The sequence below is a fragment of the Delphinapterus leucas genome, chromosome 19 (genome assembly GCF_059928025.1).
Source record: "Delphinapterus leucas isolate spDelLeu-1000000601 "Yukka" chromosome 19, BTC_Dleu_Yukka2, whole genome shotgun sequence".
Taxonomy (NCBI): domain Eukaryota; kingdom Metazoa; phylum Chordata; class Mammalia; order Artiodactyla; family Monodontidae; genus Delphinapterus; species Delphinapterus leucas.
The window spans coordinates 62,434,462-62,447,808 of record NC_143147.1 but is presented as its reverse complement, the minus strand read 5'-3'; the positions used below and the strand labels follow the sequence as shown (position 1 = coordinate 62,447,808).

At 54.9% G+C, this 13,347-nt stretch overlaps 1 protein-coding gene across 1 annotated transcript in view; it reads right to left on the bottom strand.

Moving 5' to 3' along the window:
- Positions 1 to 493: 493 nt before the first annotated feature.
- The window catches only part of MXRA7 (matrix remodeling associated 7), a 29,254-nt gene continuing 16,400 nt past the window's right edge, over positions 494 to 13,347 (bottom strand). The window contains exons 3-4 of the mRNA XM_022589502.3: positions 9,066 to 9,162; positions 494 to 1,214 (exon numbers count right to left, since the gene is read on the bottom strand). Coding sequence (XP_022445210.1) covers positions 1,100 to 1,214; positions 9,066 to 9,162 — 212 coding nt within the window. The 3' untranslated portion in view covers positions 494 to 1,099. The remainder of the gene's footprint in view (positions 1,215 to 9,065; positions 9,163 to 13,347) is intronic.

The window sequence follows — 13,347 nt, the reverse complement described above, 5'->3', positions numbered from 1 at the left end:
AATTTTTCTGCCAGTGGGGTGATCAGATACAGGACCTGGGCAGAATGGAAGAATCGCTGTTATTTCCGTCGTCATGCACTCACTGACTCACTGAACTTTACTGATGTGCTAAGGTGGCCCAGGCTCTCTCTGTGAGGTCATTTTGGCATTTTATTGAATGCTGACTTGTGAGGTTCTCTTTTCCTGCACACATGCCTGGCTTCTCCAAAGGACTTTATTTTTATGTATTTATTTATTTTTGGCCGCGCCACGGCTCGCAGCTTCTTAGTTTCCCGACCAGGGATTGAACCCACACCCTCAGTGGTGAAAGTGCCGAGTCCTAACCACTGGACCGCCAGGGAACTCCCCTCTACACGACTTTAATCTCTCTAAAGGTAGGACTGTGTTGTGTATTTTATTTCCATTGACAGCGTCTAGCACAGGTCTAGGTGTGTGATAAGCACTCATAGAAGTCTTAATTATATATAAAGTAAGTCTCACGCTTAAATAAGAGAAACTTAGAGGGTCTTAACTCTGATACTGTTGCTTTGGTCCAGGATCGAAGGTGAGTCTTCGAATCAGACTTTTTGCTTTTTAGGGATGCTCCCCTACCGCTTGCTTCCATACAATTACAGAAGTGTCCAGAAATCCTTCTAAGGAAGAAGAAGGTGTAGTGTTATTAGACTGGATGCTCAGGCAGTGGGACCTGATACTCATCCCACAGCACCCCTGAATCCTTTCAACACCATGTGCTGGGGTTGCTGAGGCTTTGAGCCAGCCCTTCTGGGCCGCTGCCTGCTCAGGGTCTGCACGGAAGGTCGAATTTGGATCAGATGACAGCCTCGGAGGGGAGCCCATGTGACAGCTGGAAGCTCACCAGCAGGCAGAAGCCAAGCAAGTCAGGGATTTTTCTTCTCTGAAGACAACAGTCCTGATTCCTGTGACATGATACCTAAATTGCAAGAACTGAGCAACTCTGTATATGATCTACCTCTACATCTATGTATATGAGATAAACTGAAGCCTACAGAAGTCTGACGGTGGCACGGGCTCCGGTCCTGGGCCGGGCTGGGGCAGAGTCATGGCCCCGCCGTGGCAGCATCTTGACGGGTGGAGGCGCCTACATGTCGTAGAGCCGGAGCTGGTCCTGCACGTCGCCATCCGACATCTCGCCAAACGTCTCCTTGTTGTCCTTCATGAGCTTGAAGATGGCAGCCAGCTGTTCTTTCTGAACTCTGTCAAGAAGAAAGGATAAAGAGGAAAAAGATGCTCCCAAACCAGGGGAGAGAGAGAGAGAGGCCGTGCACATCCCGTGGAGTCCGGACACTCCTCACTCCTGTATTACTGCTTTGCTTTCCAGAATAAGAAGAAAACGAAACTAAAACAAAACCCACTCTTAACACAGGAGCTGATTTGGTCTAAAAAAACTCAACTTGAGACTTCTACAAACTGAGGTTCCAAGTCTTGGGTTTACCCTGGAGATTTGGGGATCCCAAGTTATCATTCAGGTTCTTGGTGCTAGTTTCCCCGTGGGCCTCCCTTTTTTTTCGGTCGTGCCGCACGGCCTGCAGGATCTTAGTTCCCGGACCAGAGATCAAACCTGGCTCCTCGGCAGTTGAGAGCTCAGAGTCCTAACCACTGGACCGCCGGGGAATTCCCAGGCCTTTCTTTAATGTTGACTACACACCTCCCCGGGAGGCCACGAGGAAGCAGAGGTACTCCATTAGGCGGCTAGAGAGCCTATGCAGACATGTTAGAAACAGCCTTCGTTTAGAGGGATGAGCCAAAAGTGGAGGAAGAAGAAACACAGTTGGCTGGGAAACGGGAGCATACAGATGTGTGCACAGGGGCAAGGGTGGGTGTGCGGTCTCGCTGCCCAGAGGAAGGGGCGCCTCTTTCCAGTTTGCACAAAGACACCTTATAGCCAGCAGGGGCCCTGGCCCTTTTACCAGGGAACAGGCCTGGCTGGAGATCGGCTTTATGTTCACCACACACGGGCTGGGGGGCCGGGGGGATGCTGGGAGTGATGTTCTGTTCTCTCTCTGCAGCTGGGCCACGCCATCTGATCAGCACGGGACACCTCCCATGAGTGCAAACATGAAAGGGTGGGGTGAGACTCTGCAGCCACGGTTTGCTTCTTGTTTGTTCTGTTGTGCTGTGCCCATCAGTGAGGCTGGGCGCTGTGTGCTGGCGTGAGCTCCCCGTTCGGTTTCAGGCTTCTGCGGTTCCCCCCACACACACCACCCTACTGGCTCGGCACGGGCCACCTTCAGAGGATGTAAACCAAATGGCAGGGTCTGCTCTGGTCCCTGCAGACCCACCAGGAGGCAGAGCTTCAGCACAGCCTCTGACCCCTGGCCCTGCAGGGCACAGCACTGTCCAACCAGCACCCCAACCCTGTCTACAGGGGGATCCGATCGATGCCTGGTCTTACGCTTGTCCTAACATATTCCTTCTGCAATAACCCCATATCTCCCAAACAGCTAACAGTTGGTTTTCTGACTACAGCACCATCTAGAAGCTGAAATACCGAAGTCCCAAATCCAAGCTTCTCTTAGTCACGCCGGGAAAGTTATTTCTACAGTCTGCTTTCCTGTCCGGAGGAGAAGGAGCCTGTGAGAAGTACGCGATGCCCTACCACCTGAAGAAAGAAATACTGTGAATTGACAGGCTGTGTGTTTAGCTCTTTGGAAGGAATCACAATCCAGGTGTATGAGTGGGCATCCCCCCAAAAGGTACACAAATCCTCTTGTGCGTCTCTTAATGGCCGTGGCGCTTGCATATTTTTAAGAGGGTGGGCCTAGGACTTTGCACTCTGCTGGAGAGTAACAGGCACAAATTGAGAGAGAGCTCAAATTTTAATGGGTTCAAAAAGATGGTTTTTTAAAAACAAAGCAAAACTGAAATAAACACACAGTAATCAAGACCATCTACTCAAAGTTTATTGGACCGAACAAAGGCTAAATACACAGATCCCAGCCATCGGGAGTATGTGAGGCTTGGTGCCTACAAGCCACGTTCAGAAAGTGTCCAGACAAACTTAATAACCTGGAAGGAATCACCTACTTTTCAGTCAGACCCTGGCCTGGACAAGGACATTGCTGTTGCTACTGCTGTGTGGGTCAGGCTACATGGCTCTGTGTGGCTGTTGCTTTGTTGCCTGTTCCGTCCTAAACCCGTGAACCTAAGGTATTAGACCCAGAGGAGAAGGTCCCTGGGAATGTACCATGCCCTAGGCTGACAGTGGACATTTCCCGGCCTTCCACTAAATAGAGGAGAAAAAAAAATTTTTCTATCAACTTACTGCTTTCAAAAAATGTTTTAACCAACACATCTAAAAACTACAGATTAGTTTGGTATAGTATAAATATTGTCAAATATAAAATTCCAAGAAATGAATCTGGGACTGATCAGATTATCTGGAGAAGTTCTAGCTCATCTATGAAACCTAGGAAAAGGCAGAATCGAGACAGCTGTTTTAAGCGAACACTATCATTATTGCTTCTGTGAAAGCGAAGGTGGACATTCCGCTGAGCTGGTAGGAACATCAATGAAAAGGCCTCTTAGCAACAAGCGGGCTGGATCCGAGCCTGCTCTCAACGGAGGGTAAGGGCAAGAGGAAGTCAACAGCTGGTTCTGGTTCTTTGCTGCCCACTGATCAATCATCGGGCTCTCGCCCCCACAGCCGAGCCAGCCGAAGACAGAGAGGGGAGCGGGCCCCAAGGGGAAGGAGGGCAGTCGACCAGGCAGCGAGCACAGGCAGCGCTCCCTCATTTGTCCATCACACCTCAAAGTCTTTCCTGGTTTGGCTCTGGTGATGAAAAGCAGCAGGGCTGGAATGAAACTACACCGATTTTAAAATGATGGCATTGCTGACATTGGTGATATCTCAGGTGCAAAGCGTGTGTGGGCAGGAAGGTTGAGTGATAAGGAAAATAAAAGTCCAGGAAAACCCTTCAGCTTAACAAAGCAATCCAGGCAAACAGGGAGGAACGCCTCTACAGGGGAGCGCCACGGGCATTCGGGATCCTCCCAGCCAAGGAAAGTCCTGGATGGGGGCCTAGTCCTGGCAGATTTATGTGGGAAAATGCGCCCCAGGAGCCTGCTGGCTCCTCTCTGGGGATTCCACTTTATCTCTCAAGTTTTAAGATGCCAAAAGGAAAAGCCTTTAGGAGGAGGCTAAGGATAACTTCATTATTCCTCGGTTCTGTAAAGAGAAATAAGGAGAAAAGATAATTTATTTCACTCATGCCGTCTTACAAGTACTGCAGGAAAGGGGGAAACGGGGTGAGGAAGGGGAACGTCCGGAATTGCAGAAGCCAGCCCAGACGCTGGGATCCAGACCCAGGGGAGTTTGCCTCTCATCACCTGCTTCAGGAGAGCCCACTAACCGAAGGCAGCCCGAGACCCCGTTCCAAGTCTGCAAGGCCTACAGGGGCAGGTCAGGGCCCACCTGTAGGTGGTTTAGCAGGTAGGGTGCCCTTGTAGGTAGTTGAGCAGGTCAGGGCCCTCATGTAGGTGGTTGTACAGGTTGGGTCCCACCTGTAGGAGCGAGGCAGGTCAGGTCCCACTTGCAGGTAGTTGGTCGGGGAGCAGCCTCAATAAGGTAGCTGGGCAGGTCAGGGCCCACCTGCACGTAGTTTAACAGGCAGGGTCCCACTGGAGGTAGTTAGGCAGGGAGTGTCAGACTTTAGGTAGCTGGGCAGGTAGGGTCCCAGAGCAAATACTTGGGCAGGGCACGTCTCTCATTTGGGTATCTGGGCAGTTCGGGTGCCCATGGGGGTAGTTGAGCAGGTTGAAGCCCACTTGTAGGTGGTTGGCAGGGAGGGTCCCACTTACAGGTATTTGGGCAGTTCGAGTCTCACATGTGGGTGGTTAGGCAGGGAGGGTCCTCAATTAGGTAGTTGGGCAGGGAGGGTCCCATGGTAGGTAGCTGGGCAGGGAGGGTACCACATGTTGGTATATGGGCAGTTTGGGTCCCACATGTAGGTGGTTGAGCAAGTCGGGTCCCACACATGGGTAGTTAGACAGGGAGCATCCTCAGGTAGCTGGGCAGCTTGGGGCCCACTTGTGCACAGTTTAACACGGAGGGTCCTCAATTAGGTAGCTGGGCAGGGAGGGTGCCACAGGTGTGTTGTTGGGCACGGGGTCCACATGTAGGTCGGTGGGCAGGTAGGGTGCCACAGATATACTTAGGTAGGTAGGTCAGACTGCGGGGGTCAGATCCTCAGCTTTGTGGCCGCTCTGGGCTGGTCCTCTCTGGGCCAGTCCTCTCACCATAGATTATTTCTTATCCTTGCTGGGTAGGTTTTGTCCCTTCTGGGGACAGTGGCTTCCAAGGACATGTGCTCCCCAGATGACACAAATGGTGTGCCCACCTTTTGCAAGGGACATGCAGAAGCGCTGGTTTACTGAAAAGCGCGAGACTTACTTTATATATAATTAAGACTTCTATGAGTGCTTATCACACACCTAGCGCTGAGGGAAACCGGGGGGATTCAGTTTTATCCCTCTGGCGCCCTCATGTGGAAGTGAGTCAGCACGTGTTCCTAGAAATTCACGCTGGTGGATGGTTTGTGGACCCATCAGAGGGCAGGAAGCGGGAAGCAGAGCCGTTCACCCTCGCCGGTTATGCACTTCAAAGCACCACCCACTGGAGTGGCGTCCACTTCCAAAACCGTCAGGCCAGTCCGGGGACCTTCAGAATGGAATGGGTGCTGGGGTCCTGGGTCCTCACTACCAGAGCCAACCTAGTCTACCTCCTGGGTTCCACTTTTCCCCTGGACCAGAAGATGGGAAGAAGGGACGGTGTACAAGGAAAGGAGTAGCCGATGGTGCCTCTTCTTTTTGCTGCCGAGCTAGAAGTCAGCCAAGCTCGCCAGCTTCACTGGCCCTGGGGGTGAGGGGGTGGCATCTTGCCGCGGGGAGCAGTCATAACCTGCAAGCCCAGTGTCCCAGCCACGCTGAGGCTGGATACGGCACCTCCCAGCAAAGCTGCGGGGGGAACGCAGGGGCACCCCCATCCCGGCAGAGGCAGTGCTGAGGGAGCCTGTGAGCTCCAGCCCCACGGGAGACCCAGCAGAAGGTGGGCACACAGTGAGGAAGCAGGGTCTTTCTTAAGCAGCATGTCTGGATTTACAAGCCTTACACTTTCTGCCCCTTGGGCAGAAGGAATCTCGTCTGTGAGCTGCTCCAAGGACGGGAACGCCCAGTTATTAATCACGTGGAGGAACGAATTTGGGGTCTCTTTCTCTGGGTCCTGCGTACCAAGTGCCAGGCCCTGAAAACCTGTGAGCTGCAGCTTCTGAGGAACTCTGGGTCTTGAGGCTACTAAAGATTTAGGGTCTAGATACTGCTGTGCGGGCCGAGGTAAAGAATTTAATGTCAGGGGTTTGCAGCATGGGCTTTTAACCAGCTTGCAACTGACGGGGACGCTGAATGCCAGGAAGGGAATAAGAAGCAAGCAGAGTTTGGTCCAGAAGAATCTGACAGGCAGAGAAGGGCACACACTTTTCACTGGCCTGTGGTTTTAGTGGTTTGACAGTATTTTTCACACTGACAATCCCAAAGGCAGTTTCCTAGACGCAGCTGGGACCAGAGCTGTCTCACACCCGTCCGCTCTCCCGGTCCCCACTGGAGCCATCGTGCTACAGATGAAAACGCAAAGCCACGCTTGCCAGCCTCTGCGACCCCAAGCATCACCATGCGGGGAACATGCGAGAGGGGTGGGTGGCGGGGGCCCCACGCAGTGCTGAGTGGGCTGACCACGTGCAGGGGCAGGAGGGAGCAAGCGGACCTCACAGGCAGACGTGTCGGACAGCCACAGGAGCATGCTGGGAGGGGCAGTGATGAGGGTGAACATGAACTCCAGCCCCACCCTGGGAGGACCGTGTTCACCATGAAGTCCACCAGTCCCTCCTCAGCTCAAGCACGATTGTGATAACCAAGCCTGCGGGTGAGGAGGTGAGAAACCCTCACCCCAAGAGCAGCGCTTGGGCAGTCTCGACCCCGCAGAATAGCTCAGCGTGAACCACTCATCTAGAGACCCCCAAAGATCCAGTAGGGAAAGACCCCCCCCTGGGCAACGCAGAGCCTGCTGTCTGAACACGACGGAGGAAGGACTTTCCCTCCCCGAGGTCCCAGCACTGAACCCAGGGACGGTGGCAGTCTGACCCTGGCCCGAGCCCTGCCACTGAGTCGGCTAACTGGCCTCTCCTACTCTAATGGCCCCTCATCTCCGCAGAGCACACAGAATAGGGCCAGGGTCCCGGTCACAGCCTCTGTCCACAGGGCCCTTCGAGGGGCCACAGGCACGTCAAGCCCCCTCCATCCTTAACTCTGGGGCTGCACACCTTTTCTGGAAGGGGCCCCGTACTGACTCTTTTCAGCTTTGTGGGCCACGTGGTCCCTCTGCAGCTACTCAGCTCAGCCACGGCAGTGGAAAAGCTGCCACAGACCACAGAGAACAGTGACCGCAGCCCTGTTCCAGTCACACTGGATTTACAAAAACAGGGCTGCGGTCCACCAGCCCTTGCTCTGATCATAACACCCTGCCTCACCCACAACTTGGGGGCACAGGGTTTCTGCCGGGCACCGTTCTACCTTCTCAGGGAAAGATGAAAGCTGCGGGCGTGATACCACGCAGTCCAGCGGAAGACAGTTCCCCCCAGCCTCACAAGGGGGCGCTGGCCCTCCAACCAGCTGGCCCATTAGGCCCAGGAGGGATTTGCGTTAACTGGGCCTCCAAGAACCCTGCAGCCCTGGGAAGGGAGCCTGTTCACCCAGGAGCCCTGCGCTGGAGAAGAATGAGCAGGCCCGGGTGCACAGAAATGAATTAATTGGTTATGAAGGCAGCGGAGGAGGAGAGGTTTGGACCACATTCAGTCGTGATGGGGACACAGTAACAGACAGGATGAGGGAGGCACCACTAATCTAAGAAGTCAGTCTCCTTACCAAAAGGATTTGCAAGGATATTTGTGCCTCAGGACCTAAGGAACTTGCTACAGGGAAGTGAGGTCAGAGGTCAGCTCAATCCTGAAATATAAAGGCAGCAAACCGGATCACACCCAGAGGCAGCGGCTGGGCACCGAGGAGTGGGGGGCTTCCCCAGGCTGGGCTCACCCTGCCACCCCTCCGCCCCCGGTGAAGAGCCTTCCAGGCCAGGTTTGGAAGGACTGGCGGCGGCTCCAGAAAGGGAAAGGGGGTTCTCGTGGGCACAGGGCCTTCTGACTTGAGGGGTACAGAGTGGGCTTGGTGATAATGAAAGGGTAGTTGAGATCTGCATCCTGGAATAATAAAGCCTCCATTCCTGACCCTAGAACCCAGCTTACGCTAGCTAGGAAGTAGGGGGTGATCACCCAGCCCCTCCGGGTTGCTGGGCTCAGAAAACACAGGCCCCCATTTAGCTCTGTGCTTAAACCAGAGGACCCCAGGCCACAGGCTGGCCCGTGTCAGACCACTGGTTCTCGCCCATGGCCTGTCCCTACTGCTCCTTAGGAGGGAAGCCCAGGGGTGTGCATGGGTGCCCGGCTGGGGGCTGGCGGGGCAAGAGCCCAATTCTAAAAATGAGGAGCTGCGTGGCTGCAACTGCCTCAGAGCTCCGTGGAGCAGAACAGATAAAAAATGACTGCTGGCCCTGGGCTGGGGGGTTCGGGGGGTGCCGAGGGGGGTTGGTGGCCAAGTGGATGAGCAGGAAGAACCATGCTGTGTCCTGCAGTGATGGATTGGTTTTGTCATGAACCCTCCGTGTAAGTGAACAGGCGGATCTGCTCCAGGCTCTTCCCAGGCATCTGCTTTTTCCCTTTTGGCTGGGGAGGGGTGGGGTGCAAGAAGGGGCTCGGCCACCCTCCCCCCCATCACCGCCACACGCTCCTCCCGAGGGCCCCAAGGGGACTGTCGGGGGACATCGAGCCTGGCCGACTATTGCCAGGACAGGGGGGAGAAACCCCTAAAATGGAAATGGAAGAGTGCGGAGCTGGCGAAGCTTACAGGAGGCCCTCCTCCTCTCCCGCCTGCGACGAAGGGGGCTCACGGCGGTACCGGTACTGGAGAAAGCTGAGCGACCCCGAAGAGGGTGGGCGGCCTACCTCTGTTCCTCCTCCAGTTCCTCCTTGGTCATCATCTTCCTGTACTGGTTTCCCCTCAGCTTCCCGGGGCTGTATTTGAAGGAGAAGGCCTCTCCCCCTGCAGAGAGGACACACAGTAAGAGCCAGTTAGGGTGCTGGGCCCGCCTGCAACTTCAGGCCCCTTTCCCTTCCAAAGAAGGGTTTCCAAAGAACCATCTGGGCCAGAGAGGGTGCCCCCGCTTCAAAGAGGGGCAGATGGGCCCCACGCCCACCCCGCGCCAGCTCACCTAAGCCTCAGAGAGCGCTGGACGCCCACATCGGCTCACCCTCCCCTGGGCCTGGCAGGTCCTCCCCCCACACCACTTCAGCTTAGGAACTCTCTTGGGAACTTGAACCGGGGATGAGGCAGCTGGAGTGAAGCGAGCATCGCCGCCCCACCCCCACCCATGCTATTCAGTTCCATCCACCAAAGGCCGGTTCCCTTCCAAGACCAGGTTGAGCCGTCCACAGAGCTGCCTGTGGGCCCCTCTCCAGCAAGGGCTCTGGCCCAGCAGCCGCCCGCAAGGCTCTTCTCCCCCTCAGCCTGACGCCCCCTCTTCCCCATGACTGCTGTGCTAATTACACACTCGGAGGGCCCTTATCTCTGGGAAGCAGCCTGTGCTAAGGCGCTGGGTTCCCTGCCTCTCCTCGGGTCCCAGGTCCGGAAGGCTGCAGGGACCCCCGACCCTCCTGCCAAGGTCCTCGGGTTTCCCGGGCTTGGGGGTGCCCGCCCTGCCGTCCAGGGGCATCATGTCGGCAGGCCCCTTCTCTCTATGCCCTCCCCGCAACCAGTTATTAAAAATCTGAAACAACGCATCCAGCCCACAATGGGACCTGGGAATGATGTGGCCTGTTCTCGCGGTGTTCAAATTGGTCATTAAAGCCAGCACTTAGGGAAGTGCCTGGCGGTCCAGTGGTTAGGACTCAGTGCTTTCACTGCCGAGGGCGGGGTTCAATCCCTGCTCGGGGAACTAAGATCCTGCAAGCCACGTGGCGTGGTCAAAAACCAAAAAAACCAAACCAAAAAACCCCAGTACTTATTGCTGAACGGGTTTGCCAGTCCCAGAGCAGACCCCGTAGCTGCCTTGGAACAAATGAAAGGGCAGCTCTAGAGGTCTGAAGAAGGCACACCAGGGGGTGTGGACAGAGGAAAACAGGGACGTGTGATGTAGGGAAGCCAGGCCAGAGGAGGCAGCACGTACAGGTGAAGGCTGCAAGGGCAGAAAAGGAAAGAGCTCTAGAGCATTCCCCTGGCTGAGTGTCCAGGTGGAGAGAGTTCCCTTAGGAAGCAATGCCCTTATGTGGTCCTTCAGCCCAGCAGGTGGAGGGTAGACGGCCTCCGGTCAGCCTCGGGGATAGAGGCTCAGTGCCTGTCTTATCTAATTTCAGTTAATGTATAAAGAATTGAGTATGGGAAATGCAAGACCAGCAAATCACCCTCCCACACGGATGTATTCTTTTTCACTTCTGTTCTATGTCACTCCAGTGTCAGGGATCTCAAACACCTTCACATCCTGCCCTGGGCCACCCGGACCTCCTCCAGCTGGCAGCTGTCCCGAGTGATCAGACAGGCTGATGTGGGCTCCAGGGAGGTAAAGGCTGCAGCCTCTGAGATTCGAGCTCTCTCTGGGCTAAAAGAAGGTTCTGGATGCAAATTCAGAACCCAGGAATTGTAGCTGGGGTGGTGCTTGCTCTCACCACAGCCTGACTTTGCAGGAGAATCTGGCCGCCAGGGCTGAGCCCTTGCCTTAGGAAGTAGTTACCGTGTTTGTACCAGGATTAATTCGCTCTTCATTCATTCAGCAAATACTTGGCGAGCACTCTGCTCGGTGCTGGGGACTTAGCAGAGAAGAAAACATACAGCAAGCAAAGATGAGTAATTAAAATACAGAGTTTGGGACTTCCCTGGCGGTCCAGTAGTTAAGACTTCGCTTTCCATTGCAGGGGGTGCAGGTGTGATCCCTGGTCGGGGAGCTGAGATCCCACATGCCTCGTGGCCAAAAAAAAGACTTAAAAAAGGTCCATGTTAAAAAATCTTATAAAATAAATAAGTAAAATAAAATAAAATACAGAGTTTGCAGTAGGTCCTGAGAGCTCTCCAGAAAAGGATAGCAGGAGGGGAGAGAGAGGCAGGGAGGGGGCTGCTTGGAAGTTTAAGCGGGGGGCGGGGGTGTCAGAGGGGCTTTACAGGTGATGCTGCAGGTCTGGGGAGACAGAGCCAGCAAAGCAAGGAAGCCAGTGGCGGGGGGGGGGGAGGAAGCAAGGGGACAGGAGAACACGGGGTGAGACGCCAGGCTGCCAGGGCAGACAGGATGACTCCCCCCGACCCCCCAGCCCCGGAGACCCCGCTCCCATCAGCTTCTCTTCCCTCCAGGCTGAGCTCAGCTCAGGCTGATGAGCAAAGGGCCCGCAGCATCAGGAGCTTCTAAAGGCTCAGGGCTTGGGCTGCAGTGTCCCGGCACCTGGGAACTCTGCTGAGTAATCTGGGGCCGCCGTTTGAGGGGCCTGGGTGTTTGGTTGTCAGGGAAGAACCTGCCACGGGGCAGAATCACACGGAGCTAGTCTCAGAGTGAGCTCGCAACCATGCTGGCTTCTGGACCTCAGAAAGAGGCAACGCACAAAGAAGACGGATTAACTTCGACTTCAAGGTCATTGTGTTGCTATGTTTTAGCCAGCTGGGTACTACTCACGGTTTCAATCTGTGGGGCCGCTCTGACTGTGCTGCTTCGAGCCAGAGGGAACAAACCACTCGAAAAGGCTTTCACTTAATCACATGTGGTGTGACGAGGGATCCACAGCAGCCTCCAATTTTGCTAGACCAGGAGGGTTCAACGTGAGAGCCCCCTGGGAGGGGGTACTTCCTCTTGCAGTCTTCTGAATCCACCCAGCCGCGTAGGGAAGGCACCTTAGCAGACACTGAGCTGGCTCACTGCAGAGGGGCTGGGGGCCTCCCACGTTTTCTGCTGACAGCTGGGGCCCTAAATCTCTCCTGCCTCTGCCTTGTCAGGGCTGGGAGGAGGCGGCTGGTGGATGGGCGAGGTCCAGGAGCAACAGTCAGATAAGGACGGAGGGCCCGGAGACACTGCCCACGGCTGGGAGTGGGGCTGCACATCTATGGGGTCTGACAGTGTTTCAGAAGAGGGGTCTGCTGAGCCTCCCCTTGTGCTGGCCCAGGGGCCTCCAGCAGCCTTGGCGCTTCCCTTCTGTGTCCCCAAATCACTACTGGGATCCAATAACGTGGCAGGGACAGACCCTAGGCCCACGGTTCCTGCAGAGGATCTGGGGAGTCAACAGCTGGAGGGAGAGCCCCTGGCAAGGGGCTGATGTCCAACCCCCCCAAGCCCCCCCCCGGCCCCCCCGCAGCCTCCTGCCCCTCCCTCTTCCTCTAAGGCTCTATTGATAGAAACTGAAGGCCCATCCCTGCTGGGCCTCAGGGGAAGCTTCCCCACCCCCCATCCCAGCCCTGCCTGCCTGGCCCACACCAGCCTTGGTTACTGCATTCCTGCAACCTTCTCTTTCCAGGGCTCCTGCCAGTTGTTGGCTTAAAATCACAGCAACAGACTCCCTTTTTAAAAAAACATGAAATATTTCGAATGTACACAAAAGTACAGCAAGTAATAAGTCCTCCATGTACTTGCCATACAGATTTGACAAATGTTGACATTTTGCTGTTTTTGCTTCAGCTTCTTTTTTTTTTCTTTAAAGAAATAAAACACGACAGAACCAGCAGAAGCCCCACACCGTGTCTGGTCCTGTCTGTCTGTCTGGGGCACTGGTCCCCGTGGGTGGCCAGAGCAAACACACTGTCTTCTACCCGGTCAAGTCAAAATTGCTCAATGCTCCCGGTCACTCCCTTTCTCTTCCCCTAGCTGCCTGGAACCTGATGGCCACACTAGTCAGCTGGAGCTGCTTCGGAATCAGGCGTTTCCTCTCTGGGGGACTTTAACCTGCAGAACCCTGGGAGGCAGCCCTGTAAGTGGCTTGTCTCCATAAAATAGGTCGGAGATATTTGGAGAGAAATGTGAAATGTACAAATAGGGGATGAGAAAGGAGTTAAGAGGCACTGCAGGAAACAGAAGGTCAGTGACGGGCCACCTGTATTTGGAGACAACTCACATTGTATAAATGGAAAAGTAAAGGCCGAAAGAGCAAAGCAGGGACTTCCCTGGTGGTCCAGTGGTTAAGACTCCAGGCTTCCACTGCAGGGGGCACTGATTCAGGTTAGATTCCTGGTCAGGGAACTAAGATCCTGCCTGCCACACAG